Source organism: Symphodus melops (assembly GCF_947650265.1).
Source record: "Symphodus melops genome assembly, chromosome: 4".
In the NCBI taxonomy this organism is placed as follows: domain Eukaryota; kingdom Metazoa; phylum Chordata; class Actinopteri; order Labriformes; family Labridae; genus Symphodus; species Symphodus melops.
The window spans coordinates 25,604,202-25,626,117 of NC_136694.1; the positions used below are offsets into that span (position 1 = coordinate 25,604,202).

The 21,916-nt window shown below is 39.6% G+C and overlaps 1 protein-coding gene across 5 annotated transcripts; it reads left to right on the forward strand.

Annotated features, from left to right (window-relative positions):
• The first annotated feature begins 1,128 nt into the window (after window positions 1-1,128).
• tead3b (TEA domain family member 3 b) lies at window positions 1,129-21,544 on the forward strand. Of its 5 annotated transcripts, XM_079341342.1 has the most exons (14): window positions 1,129-1,259; window positions 10,405-10,469; window positions 11,583-11,645; window positions 11,787-11,849; window positions 14,494-14,505; window positions 15,451-15,576; window positions 15,659-15,699; window positions 15,873-15,929; window positions 16,379-16,443; window positions 16,529-16,665; window positions 17,320-17,493; window positions 18,346-18,489; window positions 18,584-18,736; window positions 19,304-21,544. In XM_079341342.1, exons 1-14 carry the CDS (start codon window positions 1,253-1,255, stop codon window positions 19,415-19,417), a joined length of 1,221 nt encoding a protein of 406 aa, XP_079197468.1. In that variant the 5' UTR covers window positions 1,129-1,252; the 3' UTR covers window positions 19,418-21,544. The 5 variants fall into 5 exon arrangements, with proteins under 5 accessions (XP_079197468.1, XP_079197470.1, XP_079197469.1 ...); XM_079341344.1 differs by lacking the exon at window positions 15,873-15,929; XM_079341343.1 differs by lacking the exon at window positions 14,494-14,505.
• Window positions 21,545-21,916: the final 372 nt, after the last annotated feature.

Consider the following 21,916-nt stretch of genomic DNA (forward strand, 5'->3'; position numbering starts at 1 on the left):
GAGCTTCTCTGCAGCGCCCCAGATCTTTATTACAGAGGTGTTTGAAAACTGCAATGGAGATATTGCACTAAGCCATGTATATCTTCTGTTTAGTGCCACACTTCATGAAATGAATAAATGAAGGCTGATAACAGCTTGTTTTTTGGTGGTGAGTGTTTTCCCAGCAGTTACACAATGTGTGCATTCAGGGGATTTGTCTGTTTTGTTGCTGTTTTCAATAAATCCCCCGAACAGCCAAACACTAACAATCGATGAATTCTTCTCTCAGTACTGTGGGACCTTCTCGTCTCTGACACTTGTCTATCCAAGCCCACACACTCTTATGATACATTTATCCCCAAAGATGAATGAAAATATATTTCATAAATTTTAATTTGAAACCTTTATTTCTTTTTTTTTCTTTTTTTTTTAAAAGCTTGGCAGTGTCGTTTTGGTAAACGTTTCTCAAACTGTAGTAAAAAGAACATATGTCTGGGACTTTTTCCAGCTGTTGATCAAAACAGATACCATGTGCTATTAGTTTACAACACCGGGATACGTTGCAGCAAGTTAACTTAAAACTAACTCAACTGTGGGGGGAAAGGGCATTTAGGTTTGCGGCTCCCTGTACTTCAAACAAAAACAAAAAAAGAGCGGACGCTTCAGGAACAGGTTCCCATTGGATGCTTCAAAAGTGGTTTTAAACGACTTGAAGTCAGGCACATCTGGCTGTAAATGTTCAGCCTTATTTATGATTGTGTTTGTTAAAACAAATGTCCGCTGCTTTCACTTGTTATTTCATATTCTCTTAACGTCATGAGTTTTGTATTCTGTTTTCTCTATATACCTGCACATTAGTGCTGGGAATCTTTGGTGTCTCTCGATTCGATTCTTGCGGTCAGGATTCCATTCAGAATCTATTGTTGACTCAAAATGATTTTATTTTTAAATGAGTACACACTTCAGGATTTACTAAAAGTTTCCCACGATTCTTATGTTGAAGATCTTGTGTCTGTATTCCGCAGATTTCCTACAGATCATTTGATATCGGGGCTCGGGGTCGGGCCCAGGGGGAGCCGCCACCATTGCGTCCAACGAGTGGAGCGCCAACGGAAGCCCAGAAGATGGGCTGGACGTGGACAACGAGGACAAGACCCTGGATGGCGACGCCGAGGGCGTGTGGAGCCCGGATATCGAGCAGAGCTTCCAGGAGGCCCTCGCCATCTACCCTCCCTGTGGCAGGAGGAAAATCATCCTGTCAGACGAGGGGAAGATGTATGGTGAGTACAAGCCAGAGCAACAATAGAACAACGATTATATGGAAATGATTTCAGTAATGGATGCACAAGAATGAAAACCCATCAGTACCACAGAGGTTTGTGGCTCAAACATCCACTAAATTGCTCTAAAGAGAGATGAGAAGACTTCTTTTCTTCCGCTTGTGTTTGTGTCACAGCTTTGACACTGAGGTGAATGTTTTCTCTCCACACACCGCTCTCTTTGACAAGTCTCTACCTGTCGGGCTGTGACCCAGGGGCAGGTTCTTCCAGTCACACCAGTGCTCTCAGAGCTGGTTATTGCTGTCCTGAAAGCATCTCGTGCTCCTCTCCCCCTGATTTACACCTGTCACAGCTCTTTTCTTTACGGCCTATTTTAATGCCCTTTGTTTTACGGCCTCTTTTCTACCTCACTCCCCTTTCAGCCTTTTTTTCAAATGTTTTATCCCAAACATTATGCACTCCCATCACCGGTATCGCTGGGAGAGTTTTGCCTTTAGGTGACTGGTTGGAGTCGTTTGCTACAAGAGTGTTTTGTTTGATGCGAAAGGTTTGGTTAAATTAGCGATAATTAGCACAGCAGGAATACAGCGAGACGCAGGAACAAAAACATCGAGTTGGCATGAGAAGGATTTTATACATCCTTATTGTTTTGAAGAAGTTATGCTGTTTCCTGCAGTGCGTTCATTAAACTGCAGGTGTTGAGCCCTTAATGTCCTGAAAAACTCCAGATGGATTTGTTGGCGAGTCGTTTGGCAGAATCCATCACATCCAGGTGTAGAAAATTTAACACATTTGTTTCGCATTACTTTGAACCCACTTTCCCATTCCTGTTGTCGGGACAGTGCATGCTCGATCAAATGTTTTGCATGCAAAGATTTGCTGAGCAGCAATAAATGTTGATTGACAAGAATTTTAGCTTCACTGTTCTTCTCACCGCTGTCCTCACCGAACCTTTTTGGGGGTTTTATGAAATGATGTTATTTTCACCAGAGTAGTATGACTCCCTCAGGCATTCTTTATAAGACTTTCCTGCCCTTTAATTATTGTCCATCAAGTTTCAAAAAGTTGAGAAGTTCCAGCTTCAGAGCGACCGTAAAAACCATCAATCATTGCCACCAGACTCTCGGGCAGGCTGTGTATTTGTTTTGAAAAGTGCAGCTTTTTCAATGGTTTAATGGCTTGCGTCAGATCGGATTCTTTTGGCGTGATTCAGCCGATTTGGAATCTTGTCCTCTCGTTCGTCGGGCACATTCGGATATTCAAGGAGAAGCACATACCTGAGATTACTCAGCCGCTGCTGCAGCTCCTGTTGCTACTCTGATCCAGGCTGAAGGAGCATATTAGAGAGGAAACAAGCAGTTTATCTCTATTTCTAATTTAAGTTATAATTCATCAAGAAACATATCCTGATCCCAGCCTCATGTTGCTACCTTTTAAATCATTAAAAGTCATTGTTACTCACAATTTTGTGCATTTTTAGACTGGTGTTAGACTAAACAAGACATTGTAAGGTATTACCTTGGGCTCAAGGATCTTAGGATATGCATTTTTTTTTTGTTGCAATTTTCTGACATTTTATAGACTAAATACTTGGTACCTGACTAATTAATCTTTTATTTCAAGTCGAAGGGCAAAAAAAGTTGTATACAGACTAAACTCATGGACTCATAACTCCATATTCTGTTTACAGTAAGCCTTTTTTATGGGATCCAATGTAGTTATTAAAGGGAACATTTGACTCTTAATTCACAGATGCATTACAGATTAAAACATGCTTTTAATTTGTGTAAAGACCATTGGCACAGACCACTGCAGGCATATCTAAATTTACCTAATTGACCCCTCAGTCCTCTTTAGCATGTCAGTGTTGTGTCCCCGGCTCTGTACGTTTATCATGAGTACGTCAACAAAGAGGCCGGCGGTGGACAAACCTGCCCCCTTAGCAACAAACTGTCAGGAACCCTTTGAGAGGCCTGTTTTTTTTTTCGAGAGCTCTAAATGCCCTCTCCGTTTACAATAAGTCATCTGAGGCTTTGCTGGCACAGCCAAGGCATGCCCCAGAAGCCCTCTCACAAGGTGATTACCTCAGATGTCTAAAAGCTGCCCTGACGTGAGCCGAGGGGAATGTTAACGATTGCGCTGTATGTAATACTGTCTACCTTGCAGTCTCAGGCTCCAAGTGGCCTCCAAAAGCAAGGCAAGTCATCTCTCCCGTTGGGAATTCCACTTTTGCTGCCAGGATTTTTTTCTAATGGTGGGAAACCTTTGCAAATTTCCACTGCCTTAGCAAGATGACTGCTTATACATGTGTATTCTTTGCCCTACAAACTTGTCTAGACTTCCCGGTAGCATTGCCAGTCATTTACGCAGCACAGGGGTGACCGAGAGTTCAAAGAAACGTAACGCTCAATTTTAATAAGTCACACATGTTAATAATTACTCCAATTGTTTCAGAACAACTGTGTAAGAAGTTGAACCTCTAGTTTTAGCTCTAGTTTTAATCTTCTAACAGTTATTTCTGTATTTGTCAAACATGGAAATTATTTTATAATTCTGTCTTTGTTGAAGTGTTGAATCTACGATGATGCTCTGAGAGAGTTTATTGTGAAAGCATCAGGAGACTTTCCAACATTAACATTATTTTTTTGGCTGTTCATGCCTTTATTGAGTGGACAGGACAGTGGATGGAGTCAAAAACAGGCATAAGAAAGTTGAGGACAAGATGAGGTAAATGGCCAAGTTGGGAGTCAAACTCTGGGCCGAGTACGGGACATGCAATTCTACCACTGAGCTAAATCAGTGCCCCCTTTTTAACCACCTTTGATACTACCTTTAAGTCTGTGTTGTAATCTGAAGGTTTTAGCTAGCAGTTGATTAGCTGAGCTAACAGTGGAGTCTTCAACCAGAACAAAAGGCCACTCTAGACTTAACAGAGAGTAAAAAAAATCCACTCTAAACTAATATATTTCCAAGTTACATCTTATTAGTGTGCAAAACAGAAGAGCAAAAAACAAAAGAGGTTGCTGGACCAAGAAGACACTAAAGCTTGCCAAGTCTGCAACATAATCCCACAATCCCAAATAAAACCTTGAAATAGTAAATCAACAACATACAATTTAGCTTAAGAGGGGGCAATTCCACTTCCTTTGGACTTAGAAAGGTTAGCTGTCTCCTTTTGTTTACAGGCTTAACACTAAGCTAAGCTAAGATAACAGGTATAAAGATATTGTTGGTGCAAACTATTTGTAAATGAATACATGGATCCACAAATGCATACACAGAGCTGATTGGTGTTTAGTAAAAATACTCTTCAGCAATTAACAACTACAGCATTGATGCATTCATACGTTTAGCCGAAATATTTGCAGATTTGTGTACGCACAGATTTGCAGCAGTGATATCTCCATAAACCGATAGAAACTCAAAAGAAATCTCAATATTCTAATATAATAATCTCCATTAACAGAGCGATATGACAGTGCTAGCAAATACATTATTCTACTTGGAAAGTAAAGAATGGTTCAATGTAGAGGTGAATTCACTGATTGTTGATTATGTGAATGGTGTCTTTGAAACCTAACAAACAAACAGCTCAGAGACACTTGTTCTGGGTAGGATTAGATAGTTGACTCATTTCACAACATGAGTTCAGAGGAAGTATCTTTATAAGATGTGTGTATGTCCAAAAAATGTTGCCTGTCTTGTTTTGCTTGGGGGCTGTACTGACATGTTGTTCCTCTACGTTTTCTGGCCTAGACAGGTATGTCAACGCCAGAGCACACACCTCTCTCTCTCTCTCTCTCTCTCTCTCTCTCTCTCTCTCTCAGGCCTGCAGCTGTCATGACTGCAAAGCACTCTGGGTACACAAAAAAAGGATTTCAGCGCTAGAGGGGAGACTTATGTCTGTTTTGACCTTTGAAGACTACATTAGGAATTAGCATCAGGTTCAGTGCATGTGTAAAGTAGTGAGGAAAGATGTGTGTAAAGGTATGGGGGGGGGGGGGGGGGGGCACTCTGTAATGATGACTGAGCAGGCCTTCTCTGTCAGCTCCCTCACTGAGATGTTAGGAATGTTTTCAGTCATGGCTGAGCAGTATGCTAGCAATTTAGGATTACCTCAATGTTATGAGAAGGGAGGAGGGGAGAGAATATGGGTGGGGAAAGGGTTCAAGAGAGAGAGAGAAAGGGAGGAGGGGGTTGGAAGTACGCAGGGAGTGAAGAGAGATTACCTTTTTCCTCGCTATCTTAGCATGGAAGTGGAAAATTCCAGCAGTCATGTAGTAAAAGAAAAAGATGGGCGTGTTCAGTCGAGGAAGAGGTTAAGAATGGTTGCCTGCAGCGATCTGAGTGGGTGTTGGGCAATCGACAGGGGAATCATGAGCAGCTCACACAGAGAGAGGGTAGAGAGATAGGAAGACAGCAAGGGTGGAGAAATAAGAAGCTGAGGGCTGTGCTTGTGATTGTACAGCTGTGTTTCTGTGTCTGTGTATGCACCTGTCATGCTCTGTGTTGGACTAGTGTTTGCAACATCTACCTGACCTTCAATCATGTCAAGTCTGAGCAGATCTACCTTTCCACAGCTGCAGCCAACTTCTCTTCTGGGCCTAGAGACAGCAAAAAGTCTAAAAGTCTCATAAAGTACAGTTGTTCCCTTTCAGATACCGCACTTAAAAATGCCTCAAAAACCAAAAATGTGGTATCGTGAAAGATTGCTATTCAATGCAATAATCCAACACTGTAATTTATTGTTTCTGTATGAAACCAAATTCAGATTCAGAAGCAGTTTTATTAGCCAAAGCTGTTGGGAACATACAAGGAATTTGATTCCAGTTTAACATTTATCTCTATGCAGACAAGCAAGTTGACACATTTCAGACAAACCCCCCAAAAAGTACTGTATGACATAAGTTGTTCAAAGAACTTTAAACTTTAACTTTCCCCATTAGGAATCAATAAAGTTATATCTTAAAAGTATTTTTTTTTACTACATAATAGTCCAGTGGATACAAATGAAAAAAGTTGTAATATACGGGCCACAGATGGCCAAGCAGTGAGGTTGTGCCCCATGTAGACGGCCACAGTCAAGCGACTGTCTTGGGTTCAAGTATGGCCTGTGGCTCCTTTCGCACATTGTATAACCCACTCCTTCTCCCCTGTTTCCTGCTCTATCCACTGTCCTATCAACCTCTGCTGCCCCTTAACAAACACACACACACACACACACACATGCACACATATTTGGTTATTAGGCATGAACTGTTCCTGACACACTGACTGAGTAAAGATTTCATCACAGTGACAGCTTGAGCAAAGATAATGTTCTTGTGTCTGGTTGTTTTTGAGCGCAGTGCTCTCTAACTGCTACCTGAGGGGAGGAGTTTGAACGATTTGACTTCTCTGAAACAGTAGTCTGCAGAAACAGCAGTTATACATCTATCACAACTTCCACTAGCAACAACTGTTTCAGTTTTACATTAGAACTAGTTGTAGTTACGTTTACAATGCAGTGCTATCTAAATTTGTAGTGCTAATGCTATATTCTAGGCTGTAATCTGTATTTTAGGATAATTAAAACTGGTAAAATAGAGAATAAAGCAGTTTCTTGTTAAAAAAAGTAAGTTATTAAGCTTGTTTGAAAATATAATTTATTAGCCCTCTATTTACAACAGTTTTCTATTAAAGCAGGAACTGCTTGTAGCTAAATTATCATGCAACCATAGCAAACAACAGTGCAGTGCTAGCATGTCTAATGCTATAGCTATCAACATTTAAGCAATTAGTGTTTCCTCCAACACCATTTAATGCTGTTTTTTATTTATTTTTTATTTAAAAGTAATTTATTCAGGTAGAAATACAAACTAAAGCAGCTTCTTGTGAGAAAAAAAATCTGTTGGACACATGAAGTAAAGAGGGACTGAAAGCTGAGCTACTGCTACATTAGCTTAGCTTCGCTTAGCGTGTCTGTTAGTTCTCAGCTCATTTTAACATTTGGAATCAGTGCACTGAGCCAGGCCACACAACAACAGTATACAACATCTATATAAGATCTAGAAAGTATATGTGGTTAACATTTTGTTAAAAAGACATTGATACTAATATTTTAGTTCTGTATACCACACTTTTATCAGTGGGGGACTGAAGTGTAGATAGAGATATCGTAATCAGTAGTAGGAAAGAATAGATAATAAACTTCTCCATGGAGAATACTCTACTGGAATACTGTTCTAAAAACAGGCAGAAGTTTACATTATACTCAAAACTTGCAAACCAGACTTTGTAAATAGGCTACTGTATAAAAAATTACATTTACCAATGAGATGACATCCAGCAACATCTTTTTTTATTTATTTTTTAGTAAGCCTCAGCTCAATCAATCTTCTGGTTTTAGAGATGCAGACGCTGTTGTTTAAGCTCTGTGAGCAGTTTCTTGTGGTAAGAACTGGGGTTAAACTCAGGTCTCCTTAGTGATTATGTTAACCCTTCATTTGTGTCATAAGCTGTCCTTGACAAAATCATGGGTGTGAAGAGGAGGATGTGGGATTTAGAACTGATTACTTCAGTGTTTCTAAAATCACTTCTATTGGCCTCTAAAAATGTATTTTTTGGTCCATAAACATCCAACATCATCATGTTGTAGAAGGATGTTACAAATGATCAAATCAAGTTTCTGTTTAATTTAATGCAATGGTTTTATGATCTACTTTGTCCTTCATAAAAAAAAGAAAAAGGAGAGCCAGAGTTTCTTCTTTACAGTTGCTTTTCCAAGTCAGTTCAACCTTATTAAAATTGATGTGAAACTGGAGATATTTGCAGTCCCGCTCCAAAGAGGGGACTGCTTGTCCAACTGTATATCACATAAAACAAAAGCTGTAATTTAAAATTTCATCAAACCCACCAGATGTTGTGGAAAAAACTGGAGTTATCATCCCATCAGCTCCCTACCACAGCACTGCACTGTTTAACAGATGAGGACACATTTTTGATTTGTCGTTCCATGCCAATGGTTGTTGTGCTCCGCACTGTTATAAAACATATGGTTTTATATTTTGAGACCATTCCCATAAAATTGAAAATAAGAGATTTAGTTTTGACTCCTTAGCTTGGAGTGTCTAAATTTCTGCAGATAATTTATAACCAACTGTACCACGAGAAGTCGTTCATCAGTTTAGTCAAACCTGTATTTCCTAGTTTTAAATTTGAGATTCTATTAAACATAAAATGATACTAGTTTCGGTACAACAGCAACAAAACTACAAGTCCTAGGCATCCAAATTGGGTAAACTCTTGATTTTTTTAGTACCAAAAATGCAAGCGCTGTACACTGTCTGAACTGCACAAATGTGTCTTGATGTTTCAGTTCCAAAATATTGCCAATGAACTAGTGCTATTTAAACATTGCTCTCTCTTCTGCTCGTGGCACACTTTGGTAACAAATGTTTTTTCTGAAGATCAGTCATTTCTGATCATATTGATCATTCAAATGGCAGATATTGTATCGTTTCAACATAAGTTGATTTTAAAAGTATTAAATATTTTAAAATTTGATGAGCTCAGTTTACAGTACTTTGCAGTCTATAACATGTGTTGCAGAGCTGTCTTTACTAGGTTGAAAGGTCCCCCCCACCTTCTGCTCCTGAGCTGAAGAGATTGAGAGTGACAGTTGTGCGGGGGTCGAGCTGGCATTGTTCTCTCTCTGCCATCATGTGCTGGGACGGTCTGCAGCAGGTGCTGCTGTCCGTTGGGTGCGGGGTCACACAGTGCTGTTGTTTTGGGAAAAGGGGCTGCTCTGCTGCCAGGTGGCAGTTGTTGGCAGAGACAGTTATGGCTTTGTGTTTCCTCCAAGAGTTACAGCATCAGCTGCCCCTTTTGCCCCTCTAACTGTCGACCCCCCCTACCCCAACCTAATGGCCCTCACCCCCGGCTCTAACCCCTGCTTCTCCCTGAGCTGGAAGAACATATGAGCATGTGTATGTTCACCAGAGCTCTGGCTGTGTTCACAGGCTCAGGCCAATCAGACTGGCTAGCACAGATGTGACAGGCTTAGAGGAATGTGAGGAATGCGGAGGCGCTGGAGCAGGCGTGTCCATCCTTGGCCTCAGGCAGAGGGGGGACGGGCCAGCTCAGTATCGGCAGACAGTTCAGCTCTGCTCTGCTGGCTGACCGCCGGGCTGACTAGTTGGAGGGAACGGTGAATGCTGCAAGCCTGCTGGAGATGGGCTGCAGTACTTTTATGGTAATTGCAGTAACCAGGGACTTCTCGAGGCCAAGTACTAAAGAGTGTGTGAGAAACAGGACTTGTTTCTCCTGTCATTATGTGTCTGGATACTCTAAAGGCTGTTAAATTGCTTAGACACACTGTCTGTTGTGTTTGGGTAAAAGAAGGCCAGTCGTGACCAGTTTTTCTTGATGTAAATTACTGTCAGCAAATTTGTACGAGTTGAAGTCATTATTCATAGTCATAGAGTGGTCTAACCTCTTCCTTTTACCCAATTTAAGCCACAAAAACCCAGTAAACATGACTTGGCAAAGAAAAACAGTAAAAAATGGAAAAACTAATTTTCCTGTTTTGCATTTCTCATTTACCCCAAAATGATTCTGATCCGAGGTGCTCTCTGCTGAGAAGGCAGAGCTTGTTAAATTTCATTGTACAGTCGTGAGTGTAAAGAGGACCACAACAGCCTAGAATAGACGGCTGTTCTCTGCACAACCCGTCTGTGCAGAATGTCGAGAGTAGATGTTATGTCATGAAAAACATGGTTCTGTTTTCTGAGCAATCAGTAATTAGGTTCCAGGGCCATGTGAGCAGACAATAAGAAGGTGTCAAACAGCCTAATGAAAACTTGGAAATGAAACAAAAAAGAATCACAGTTAAATGGCTTACAAAATGACAGATATTTTTTAAACAGAGGTGTCATTGTGACCTGTTGCCTGTGTCAAAAGTGTTTGCCTAGGGTCTGAGGAGCTCCGGGAAAGGTTACACTGCTGTTCTTTTCTACTTGATTTGTATGGTGTGTGAAGGCACTGCCACCATGTGTCCAACCAAGGATATTGCCCACGATATAAAAATGTCTCAGCTTCTGTTTTTACATAATGTTGGTTTTGGTTGTAACCAGTCTTTCTGTGTTTTTTTGTTTGTTTGTTTCAGGTCGGAATGAATTGATAGCAAGGTACATAAAGCTGAGGACAGGAAAAACCCGCACAAGAAAACAGGTGAACAGGTTTGAATGAATTTGATGGTTTGAGTTCAATAATCCTGCATGAGTTTGGTTTTAGTAACTGACAACAAAGATCATAACAAAGATTGATAACCAGACAGGTTAAGAGTATGTATTGCTGCCTCACCAGTTTGATAAATGCATTGATTATTGATTGATTAATGGAGTTCATTAAATTCACATTGTGTTGACAACAAGTTCTACGATACAAAACCAGCTTTGTTCTGATTAATCAGATAACAGAAGAATAAACTTAATCAGGAAATATAAGGAGCATTTAAAGTAAGTCTGTACATCCAAATTCGACTGTAAAATACAACAATATAAAAGCATAAGAAATGAGATCACATTTAAGGCCACATTGTTTTATTGATATCATAAAACTATGGCCTCCATGGAGATACTGCTCTCATACAATAGGTGCACAAGCACTGTATCATTTATCTGGCTATACCAACTAAACTAGTCCTGCAACTTGACAGGAACTGGTCTGTTGCTAAGCAACACAGTCACAGTTTCCTGCACACTTTGCTACTTTGTGTATGTCTTCACATTAAAACTCTTGATACTCAAAATCAGTCGACTTACTCAAATGAATATTTTTCACCTTATCTGCCCCGTTCCATGACAACACTAGCACATTTTATGAACTGCTAACTTGAATTTTGAAAGCTATTCAGAAACACATTGTTAACTTTTCTTAATTTTTTAAAGATGAACAAGGTTCTTAAAATAGCTGGACACTTTAAGAAACAACCAGGAGTATATCATGCATTGGTCGGAGACTGTTTTTCGGAGCGGATTAATACTCGGTGTCCTTGTGAGTGGTCAAAGTAGCAGGACACATTTTTAACTGATCCTTCAAGGAACAACCGGAGATACAGGAAAATGTTGCTTTTATTTTTAGTAGTTGGTTTTGTCTCTTTGTAGGAGGCATATAATATAATGACTATTCCTTTAAATCAGTAATGATTTGCATGTCATTTAGTATTTAACTATCATTATCTCTGTAAGTGTGTATTAACGGTTTCTTACCAGCACGTTTATGAGCCTCTAACTGAGTGCATGTTTTTTTTTTATGCTCAAAAACTGTCTCACACCCCTTTAGGTGTCTAGTCACATACAGGTGTTAGCACGGAAGAAAGTGCGTGAATACCAGGCGGGTATAAAGGTAGGTGCCACCAGCTTGCCTCCCGGCGACACTGACTGGGCGTCTCTTTCCTCTTTGGTTACGGCTTCTCTCTTTCTTCCCTGTCTTTTCTCTCCCTGTCTCCTTTTCCTCTTCCCTCCTCTTGGCTATTCTTCTGTGCAGGTTTCTAGCCACTTGCAAGTTCTCGCCCGGAGAAAATCTCGCGAGATCCAGTCAAAGCTAAAGGTATGCGCTTCACGGCGGGCTCGGCGGGGCTGGTTAAGACTTGGCTTTGCACTAACCAGCTAATGTGCGCACAGAATTATCTGTCCATGCTTTGATACAGGGCCAGCTCATGCTAGATAAATTGGATGCTAGCTGTGCTATTATACTATCTTGGTTTAAAATAAATCAAATAACAACTTAATGAGTTCTCTTTGAACTACTTCCTGCTTCTGCAGCATGCATTGCAGTGCACAAACAAACAGATCTGTTGACTGCTTCAAAGCGGTCGAAGCTACATAAACTTTGAGGCTAATCTCACCACTCAGTAGTGAATGTATGGTAGCTGATTGTAAAGCTTTGTCTGTAAAGGAATGCTAAAGGAACTGCAGCTACTCAGAGGCAATGAAAACTGTATTTTGCTGCATGTTGCTCCAGCTCTAAATCTGTCCTCCCTCCAACCAAGCTTCTGCATCTTCTCTCAGACATTTTCTTTCCCTAAAAGTTCCTCTACTCTGAGTCACTCTAATCTGTTTGTGAAATGATTTGTTAAAATTACCAGCAAAAAAAAAAATCATTCACTTTTTGACCTTTTGTTGTTCCTTCTATTTCCCTGTTCTCTTGACATCTTTCATTTGCTCGTTTCTTCACATTTCCAAACACATAACCTAGATACAGGAAAGTACAAAACGTGCTAACTTTGACTTAACCTCTTTATGCACACTAATCCTGCAGCGGACAATAGCATCCCTGATTGACATTGTGTTTAGAATTCCACTTTCAAAGAACAAATCTTTCCAGTAGCTTTGTTCAGTGTGTCATTCAGCTCATCCAGATGTGACTGATGTGATTTTTTTAATCCAGCACTACAACTTTTCTGTGCTTCCCATGAAACGTTAATCTTGAATGCAGAGTTATAAGACCAAACTTATTGATGAAATTAGAAGTTCTCAATAGTAAAGTCTTGTGACTCCATGTTTTCATCCCTACTCTTTTCACTTTGACCCTAAGGTGTCAAGAAAGGCTGTTTCTACATTTATACAAATTACCAAAGGAAAGTTCTCCATTATGGAATCTTTTGGAGTTAGCTTATCGAAAACAATGTGTTTAATTGGAAACCGCTTTTTGTGTGAACATGCTCTAAATTGACCCAATAGTAGCCTTGAGAAGCTTATAAAAACACCTTTTCTGTTGTGACTTTTGTCCTCTCTTCTTGGAGGAATTCATCTTGTCTTTCTCTTTTTGTGATAACTTTCCTGCTCATGAAACATCTTTATTGTGTCTCCTTTGCACTGTGACATATTTGAGTTGAAATGTTATTTTTAGAAAATACAAAATGACTTTTTTTTCTGTACCTCATGAGTTCACAGTCATGTTCACATGCTGACGAAATGCAACTGTATTCTTAAAGTCAATGAAGTAAATTGTAGCATCAGCTAAAAGAACTAAAGTGAGGCTGCTAATATGTCTATTTAGTGCAGTGTCAATAGTTCATTTGAAGCAAAACATTGAAGGCTACTAAAAAACAAGAAAACTGTAGATCTCCTTTTGAAATGCTTATTGTAAATTTCTGCAGTGGTAGAGCTTGACTGTTTGACTGTTTTGAGTGGGGTGGTCCTGCTGGGGCACTGTGCAGGGGGGTGCTGAAGTGTGAAGTGTGTGTGCGCGCACACACACACACACACACACGCATATCATTTATGTATCCTTTCCATCTCCATCAATCATAACTTCTTCAAATAACTAGGCTGTCAGCATTAGCTAGTTAATCGTGATTAATAAAGGTCTAAAATGAATACATTAATTACTTTTTTATTGTAATTTATTGCTTGGTATTTTGCCCCTGACGACAGCCCAGCTGGCGAGTTAAAAGTAATATCCACTTTATGATGTGTTTTACCATCTTCTTTAACTTAACAAGTTCCCTATTGCAAAGTTTAGTTAGTGTTTTGTCCTTCGATCTAGGTCCTTACTTTATTTCAAAATAAAAGCAGGGTTGAATTCAAACAGCAAGTAAAGTACTCTCAGCTTACGACAGTACTAAAACTCAAAATAAAACCACTACATGTTCATTTTCAAATGTGAAATAATGGAATGGAAAATCTAATTAATCGCGATTAAATGCTGAAATGTATTTGACAGCCCAACTGCTAATATGAAGGTATAATACAGATGTTACATTTCTGTTTATACTTTAACTTCAAAAAGCTGCAACATTTCATTAATCAAAGCTGAATTCTTTTAGGAATTAAAAGTAGCTGTATGTCCAAAATCACAATTTAAACTACTAACAAAGGGAAACATTAATGTTGAAATGCAAAGAAAACTACAAGCTGCCTGGTGCAACAAAACGCTAATTGTTGATTTCAACACATAACATAGTGTGCCTCTGGCAAGGCAAAAAGCCAATCATAGCTTAGGATTTTTATGGCCCTGGCCACCTAGGCTCCGCCCCTGGAAAACCATAATAGGCAAATGCACATGGTCTGATACCTGTTAGGTGAATTTAGTCCATAGTAAGCCATTAAACTGTGTACTGTACAGCTGCGGCCGAGACTAATTTTGGTTGAAAAGCATGTAGAAAATATAATGCCAACCAAAACTTCACTTATCTGAACACGTCATGTAGAACTTCACGGAACTAATGTGTCTCTCTTTTTTGATTCAGGCGATGAATTTGGTAAGTTGATCTGACTTGTGCAATATGCTTCCCCTCCCCTCCTTTTGTTTGGCCGCACCAGTGCACTGTCCCCTTGCTAAAGCCCTCTGCTGGCATGGCGTCCTGCCCCATTGCAGTCCTTTTGTGAAGCAATGCTTAGAAACAGCCAAGCTTTGAAATACACAGTAGTGCTGCAGCTCCTGCCTGATGTAGCGTAATCCCCCTCCACCTCTGCCAGAGGCTAAAGTCTTGCTTGCTTTGTACAAGGTGTTGCGCTGTGATTCGGGGTCTTGCTCCTGAGGCATCTTTCTTTTGACTGCAAAGTCATAGCTTGAGTAACTTAAGTGCTATTTTTGATCTGTTTGTTTTTTTTTTTGCAAACATGAAAAAAGAGCAAGAGGATGCATTTTAATGAATATGTTGACAAATTCACCCCCCCATAGTTAGTTGGCTTTTGTATCTTTTTCTACCAATTTCTTACACAGTACTTCCTTCATCAGAATAGTAAAATAGGAATTTATTAATTTATACACTGTTGGAAGCAACAGGGATGCAAATCTGCATTTCACATCAATGCACTCTCTTTATTCTCTTTTTCCTTGGGTGATCCCGATAATAAACCGATGATCAATTTTGTGTTTTTAGCTGAGTCTTTTAAATATTCTCTTATTCTCTTTGCTTCTATCAATCTGCTTTTTTCCATGTGTTATTGTATTTATCAAGTTTTTGGAATAGTTTGAACAAACGTAACTGCCTCTTGACTTAAATCTTCTTTGGATTATTGTATATGCAGTTTAAAATTAAGGTGTTGGTAAATTATTTTCCATAATGCTACAAATACATTTTTAATGATATAAATGATTTTTACTTCACACAGCATCATAGTGCAGCAGTAGATATCATGTTGTTTAGGTTCTGGTGCCACCCTGTGGTTGACTCCGGTCACTCTTCTGTTTGGTTCTGTAGGATCAGGCGTCTAAAGACAAAGCCTTGCAGAACATGGCAGCACTGTCGTCTGCACAGATCGTCTCCCCGACTATGATCAAGAATCACCTTCCACCACTGCCCCCTGCCTCCTACCAACCACCCAGAGTGAGCCCATGTCATTTAGAATGCAAAGTGATATTCAGTTTGATCATTGTTCAATAAATTAACACCTTTTCTTACCCTTCAGTTCTGGCCTACTATCCCAGGACAGCCTGGACCCCCTCAGGAGTAAGTAAACCTCGCTGCAGAACCCCCAACATGTATGTGGGTTGGTTTCAGGGTGGGCCTGGTTTCCGAAGAGAGAACACGGCTCTAGAGATTAGTAAATATTTAGTGTAAGTGTTTGAGTGAGTAAGGGTGTCAGGTGGGCATGTTTAATGAATTAAATTTTTGCACACCAGGATGGTTCTAGATCTCAACCCGGGAAGGACTCCTGGGTTTGGCCGCACCAGCCATGCGTAAGTTCCCCCTAGCCGAGGTTCAGCTGTGGCCACAAAGCAGCACTAACTCTTCTTCTTCACTGTATTTTTGTGCTGTTTGTTTCCTGCACTGATGTAACCCACCACCCGGCAAATTAACTGCTTCAAATGTGATTAAGAAAAAAGGAACAGGGGAGATAAATCTTCAGAGTTTGCGCTCGAAAAAAAAACAACAACCTCAAATCCAAAACAAACAACTCTAATCTGTTTTTGAAGTAAATCAACTTTTGCTATTTTGCACTATAGTGGAGCAATGAAGCAGGTGGACTTACGCCTAGCTGGTGCAACAACACATGCTTACACTTTTTACACTAACAGAGTTTCATTATTTAAGAAATGCAAATACAGGAGAACCCGTGTGTGAAATCAACAGGTTTAGGTCTTTTGAAGAATACCGCTGTCTAACTATACCAATCCTTTTTTTCTAGTATCAAACCTTTTGCACAGCCCCCATACCCAAGCCTTTCAGGTTCTGTGCCACAACCCATACCAAGTAAGTATGAAAACATCATGTGAGACGATTTTCAAAATAAAACAGGCTTCAGTTGTTGAATCATTTGTTTCTGTGTGCCTTCCAGGTTATGAGCCCTTGGCACCTCCTCCTCCACCATCTGCGACCGCAGTGCCCGTGTGGCAGGACCGGACCATCGCCTCCTCCAAGCTGCGGATGCTGGAGTACTCCGCCTTCATGGAGGTCCAGAGAGACCCAGACAACGTGAGTGAGCATTTACAGTTTAATTATCCCACAGTATCCTACTGTGCAGGCAAGGAGGGTGTATTGAACAAGTCTTAAATAGGAAAGGTTGTCAACATTTTTGATAACTTTCAATGCCACATGTTTTAAGACAGTACCGAGAAATGAAGCTTTTCAAAAAGATCTTCAGTCACATTTTAACACAAAGTGGCAGCCTAGAAAGAGAAATACTGGGTTACTCAGGTCAGGCGTCTCATAAAGACACAGAGTTACATTTATGTCTCTTATAAGCAGAGAGACATCAGAGGGGGTGACACTGTTTAAATTGGACAAAAACAGGTTTTGGTACCGAAATGTTAGATATATAATTTTGCTATTTGTACTTTTTGTTTCTAATTTCTGGTAATCAAAATGAAAAGACTTCCTAATATTAGCTGTGTGCCTGGGACCCTTTTTTTTTTTTTTTGCTCCATAGTTGTCGAGATAGCTACGGTGCTTTTGATCTTTTTCCCAGGTATCTGACTCCATCAAGTGTCCTATGTTTAAATAAAAGCATTAAAAGCCAAAAAAAAAAAAAAGCTCTTTGCGCTGAGATGATTTTTACTTTTTGAACACAATCTCATGTTTATTTTTGATGTTCTTGAAGTTAAGTTTTCTTTATTGTGTCCACTGCAGTACAGCAAACACCTGTTTGTCCACATTGGACAGACCAACCCCTCCTACAGTGACCCACTTCTCGAGGCCGTCGACATCCGGCAGATCTATGACAAGTTCCCTGAGAAGAAGGGCGGGCTCAAAGAGCTCTATGAGAAAGGCCCACAGAACGCTTTCTTCCTAGTTAAATTCTGGGTGGGTTGGTATCACAGTACCATTTAAAAGTTCTTACTGTAGTTGTTATTGTGCAACTTTACACAGAAAAGCATACATATTAAAGGTTACATATTTAGCTACATTCATTTGACCATGTTTTACAAACAAATGTGTCTCTAGTCAATCTACAAACCCCTCAATTATGAGAAAAGTCCATCCTCTGTCTTCTGCCTGCTCCACATTTCAGAAAATGTGTGCTCAAACAGGCTGTTTGGAAATTTTCCCTTTGTGACATCACAAAGGGCAATATCTTCTCCCCCAGGTGGATAACACTTCCACAGCTCAGTGTGTGTTCTGCCCTCTGAGCCTTTTCCCCATAAACAATAGAGTATGGTCCAAGAATTGCCAAGCCATCCAGGCCCTTCCAGAGAGGGGTGTGGTCAAACACAGCTCATTTGCATTTAAAGCTGCAGACACAGAAACAGCCTGTTCTGTGCAGAGCTCTAATAATGGGGTTTGTAGACATGCTAAAGGACAAACTATATAAACTTGTTGAAAAGACGGAGTGATGCTTCAAGAGATTACATATTTTAAACCATTGCAGATTCCCTCTCAGTTAACTTCCTTCAGAAGGCCACGTGGTAGCAAATCTTTCCCTATCACACAGTGGTGGTTTTCTTATCTTGGCTAAAAATATTATCATAACATCACATGTAAACAGTCTGCACATACGCACAAATCTAGTCTCTAGTTGTTGCACAGCAATAAAATAGCATTGAAGCAACTTTATGTTTCATTTTACTACATAATTCATGGGCTACAAAAAAAATTACATTTCATTCAATTATGTGATGATCATCACTGACCTTATGAAATGGATGACTGATGCAGGCGGATCTAAACAGCAGCGGCATGCAGGACGGTCCTGGTTCTTTCTATGGGGTCAGCAGTCAGTACAGCAGCCTTGAAAACATGACCATCACTGTTTCAACCAAAGTCTGCTCGTTTGGCAAGCAGGTGGTAGAGAAAGTGGAGGTAAGACCATGAATACTTACTACTACTATATTTTTCACTCAAACATTCAATATACTGCACAGTTTACATGATTTTACCTCTGTGTGTGTTACAGACAGAGTATGCTCGCATGGAGGGAGGGAGGTGTGTTTACAGGATCCACCGCTCTCCGATGTGCGAGTACATGATCAACTTTATCCACAAACTGAAACACTTGCCGGAAAAATACATGATGAACAGTGTTCTTGAAAACTTCACTATCCTACAGGTAACAAACACTGCATTTGTATTGTTTACCGAGTGTTTTACCGTTTAGGGGAGTGTGTAAAATGTTGCTTTGCTGCCCCCGAGATAGATGAGATGATTGATACCACTGTCATGTTTGTACACTCAGTTTGATGCAACAGTTTTGATAGCTTAGCTTAGCTTAGCATAAAGAATGTAACCTTTCTACAATATGTTGTCTTTACACTTTTTTGTTTAAGAAGATTTGTTGTTTTTATTGGTCTTAACATTTTGTATCTAAAAGGCTTACTATGCAATTTTCAGAGCACATTTTCAGTCCAAAACAAATGCTGTCTGCACTAGCAAGTTTCTGTGAGGCAGCAAGAGTAGCAAACCAATGCTAATAAACCAGTCTTTAGACCAAGTACTACAACATTAGTTAAGATACAGTCAGAGAAAGAAGACTCCTTGTCATTCTTTGACAAGAGAGTAGTTAAAATGATTTACCCATAATGTCAAAATATCGCTTTAACAAACAACTGATTGTAACTGGATGCAATATTTTTTTGGTAACTCAACATTTGCCTCCTCCTCCCTCCCCCCCCCGCAGGTGGTGACAAACCGTGACACCCAGGAGACCCTGCTCTGTATAGCGTTTGTTTTTGAGGTTTCTACGAGTGAACATGGAGCTCAGTATCACGTCTACAGACTTGTTAAAGACTAACAGGAAGGTTCTCCAGGAAGGTTTTTTTTTTTTCTTTGGAAAAGCCAGACAGAAGCGTTACACAATCTCTCTCTTCAACCAGCTCAACCATCCAGGAAAACAAAACAAAAAAAAAAACAATCCTCGACCGGACTAACAAGGACACATTAAACGCTTTAACGAAAAAGTTATTCACAACGGATTAAGGAGTGAATCTCATCTTGCCAGCACGCAAATACATTTTTGAAGAATTACAGATTTTTCTAACAAAGAGCTATTTTCCATGTGTTTAAACATGCTTTCTATGAAGTTGGTCACTTTTGCCAAGGTAATCGATGGTGCTTGACATGTTTGATTGAGGGAAAGAGAACGTTATAGCGTTGAAAGGACTTGAAGTAACTGAGTGAACTTTGAGCACTAAGAGAAGTGTGTAAAAGATTGAAAGTATAGCGAGAGCAGGACCATGGACGAGAAAAACAGCCCAGTAGAGTTGTTTTTGTAGATTTGTTAGGAAAGAAAGTGCCTTTTCTCCAAAGATGATATCATTGCCTGCCACTTTGGATTGCCTTTTTCTTTTTTTCTTTTTTTTTTTACTACCTCTTGTTTTTAAGAAACAGAAAATATTCAGACAGTTGTGTCTGTTGTAAAAAATTTGAACGACACCTTTCAGTTCTGCTTAGAGGCAGTTTTTGTATTCTGGCATACAAAGGAATGGGATTGGATTGTTCACTTACATGTAGCCTGTTTTTGTTTTTTAAACCATTTGTCCCACATTTTACAGTCCAAGTGTACAGGGAGAAGGTTTATTGTGTTACAGTACTTTCTTGGTTCTGCCTTTTTATGTTTTATGACAGTTTTCAAAAATCAGGTCTTACAAGAATCTTTCTGTAACTTACTTCTGACACTAGGGATGCCTTGTACAACTGCTACTCTGACAGAAAGCCAGGGCTTTGCCATCTTTGTGAGATCCCCTGTTATTTCTCTGTTTGAAGACGTGTGCTTGGTTGCACTTAAAAGATCCAGAAGTGTTGGGAGGGGTTGTTGAAGCAACAGCAGTGCTTACTTCTGCCTTGAGTTACAGTATGTAGCCTAATGAAAAATGAATAGTTTCTGTACTGTGAGTAAGTGGATGCTAAAGGAATATGTGTTACATAGGAGTATGTTTCTTTCTTTTTTTTTTTTTTTTTTTTTGTATGGGGGCATGGCCTTTATGTCCATACTTGTGATCAATAACTCAGCACAGAGACCATGGCTTAAAGTGGAGAGAAGTTCATCACTGTGTCTTTTGTTTAAAAAAGAGATTGTATGCTGTGAAGTTGGTCAATTTGCTTCACCCTTCTCCATGTAATGTATGGAGAGGCCGCATAAATTCAGTTTTTATATTTAAGACGATTTTTTACTGACATTACACATGAAATCGAACGGATTAATTGTCGTGAATGAGAGCTATTGTCTCTGTGCTGTGGAGTATGACCATTGATTGTTATTTATAGGGTTGGAAAAGAAATAGGGGAAGGGCAGGGTGGGGTTACTGGAGATGTATTGATCTTTTTCCATTGTAATGGAGATATCAAAAGTATTGTAGGACTCATGTTAGAGACAGAACTTTTCTGTCATGGATCCTGCTAAACAAGTGTCTACTCTGTGTGGCTCACTGGACAATTGTGCTAAAAAAATACACCTTTTTTTACGGTGTAATAACTACATCTGGCTTTGAATGTCCTATTTCACAAGCTAGACTCAATAACACTCCTCCTTTTGCAGGTGTAATCTTTTATACAGACTTGTTTTTGCCAATATCAAGATTAATGTTTTGTTTTGATTCTGTTGTCTTTTTGACTTTCAGTGTTTGCCATATGCTTCACTGAAAATAATGTGTGACTGTGCCGATATTGATAATTAATAATGAGATATCTAATGTATCATATTCTGAATGGTGTGGGCAGTTCTTTTTGTTGTTGTTTTTTTTTGGTTTAAGGTGGTTTACTGTTGTCTTTGTTACCATTGTGCATTGCAATTTTATACTTCCAAGTAGAGGTTGGATAATGTAATCAAACAAATGTATCTAACAATAAAAGACGCATGGTGCCTTTGGGGCCATTTTCCCCCCTGAAAAAAAAAAACCTATTAAACATGTTTGTAAATTTGTTTTGATCGTGATAGTTCTTTTATACATTTACATGTGAACAAAATATTAGCCTCTTTTAATGTATTTACCGATGAATTCAAGGTCCCTTTAATAAGGACTGCATGAACTGTGTTACTACAAAAAAAAAGCTTTAATATGGCTTCATTACGACTTTCAATAGTAGCACTAATATGGAGTTAAATTCTTGCTCAAATATTTGTTGTACGGGGGAATAAGCATTGAGATTAAATTCTGAGATTTAACGTACAAAAAGTGATTTTTTTTCAAGATTTATTTTAAGGCGTTTTTGCTTTTACTAACAGAGAGGGGACAGTCTAGAGTCGGACATCGGGGAGAGAGAGAGAGAGTGTGGAAGACATACGGCTAAAGAG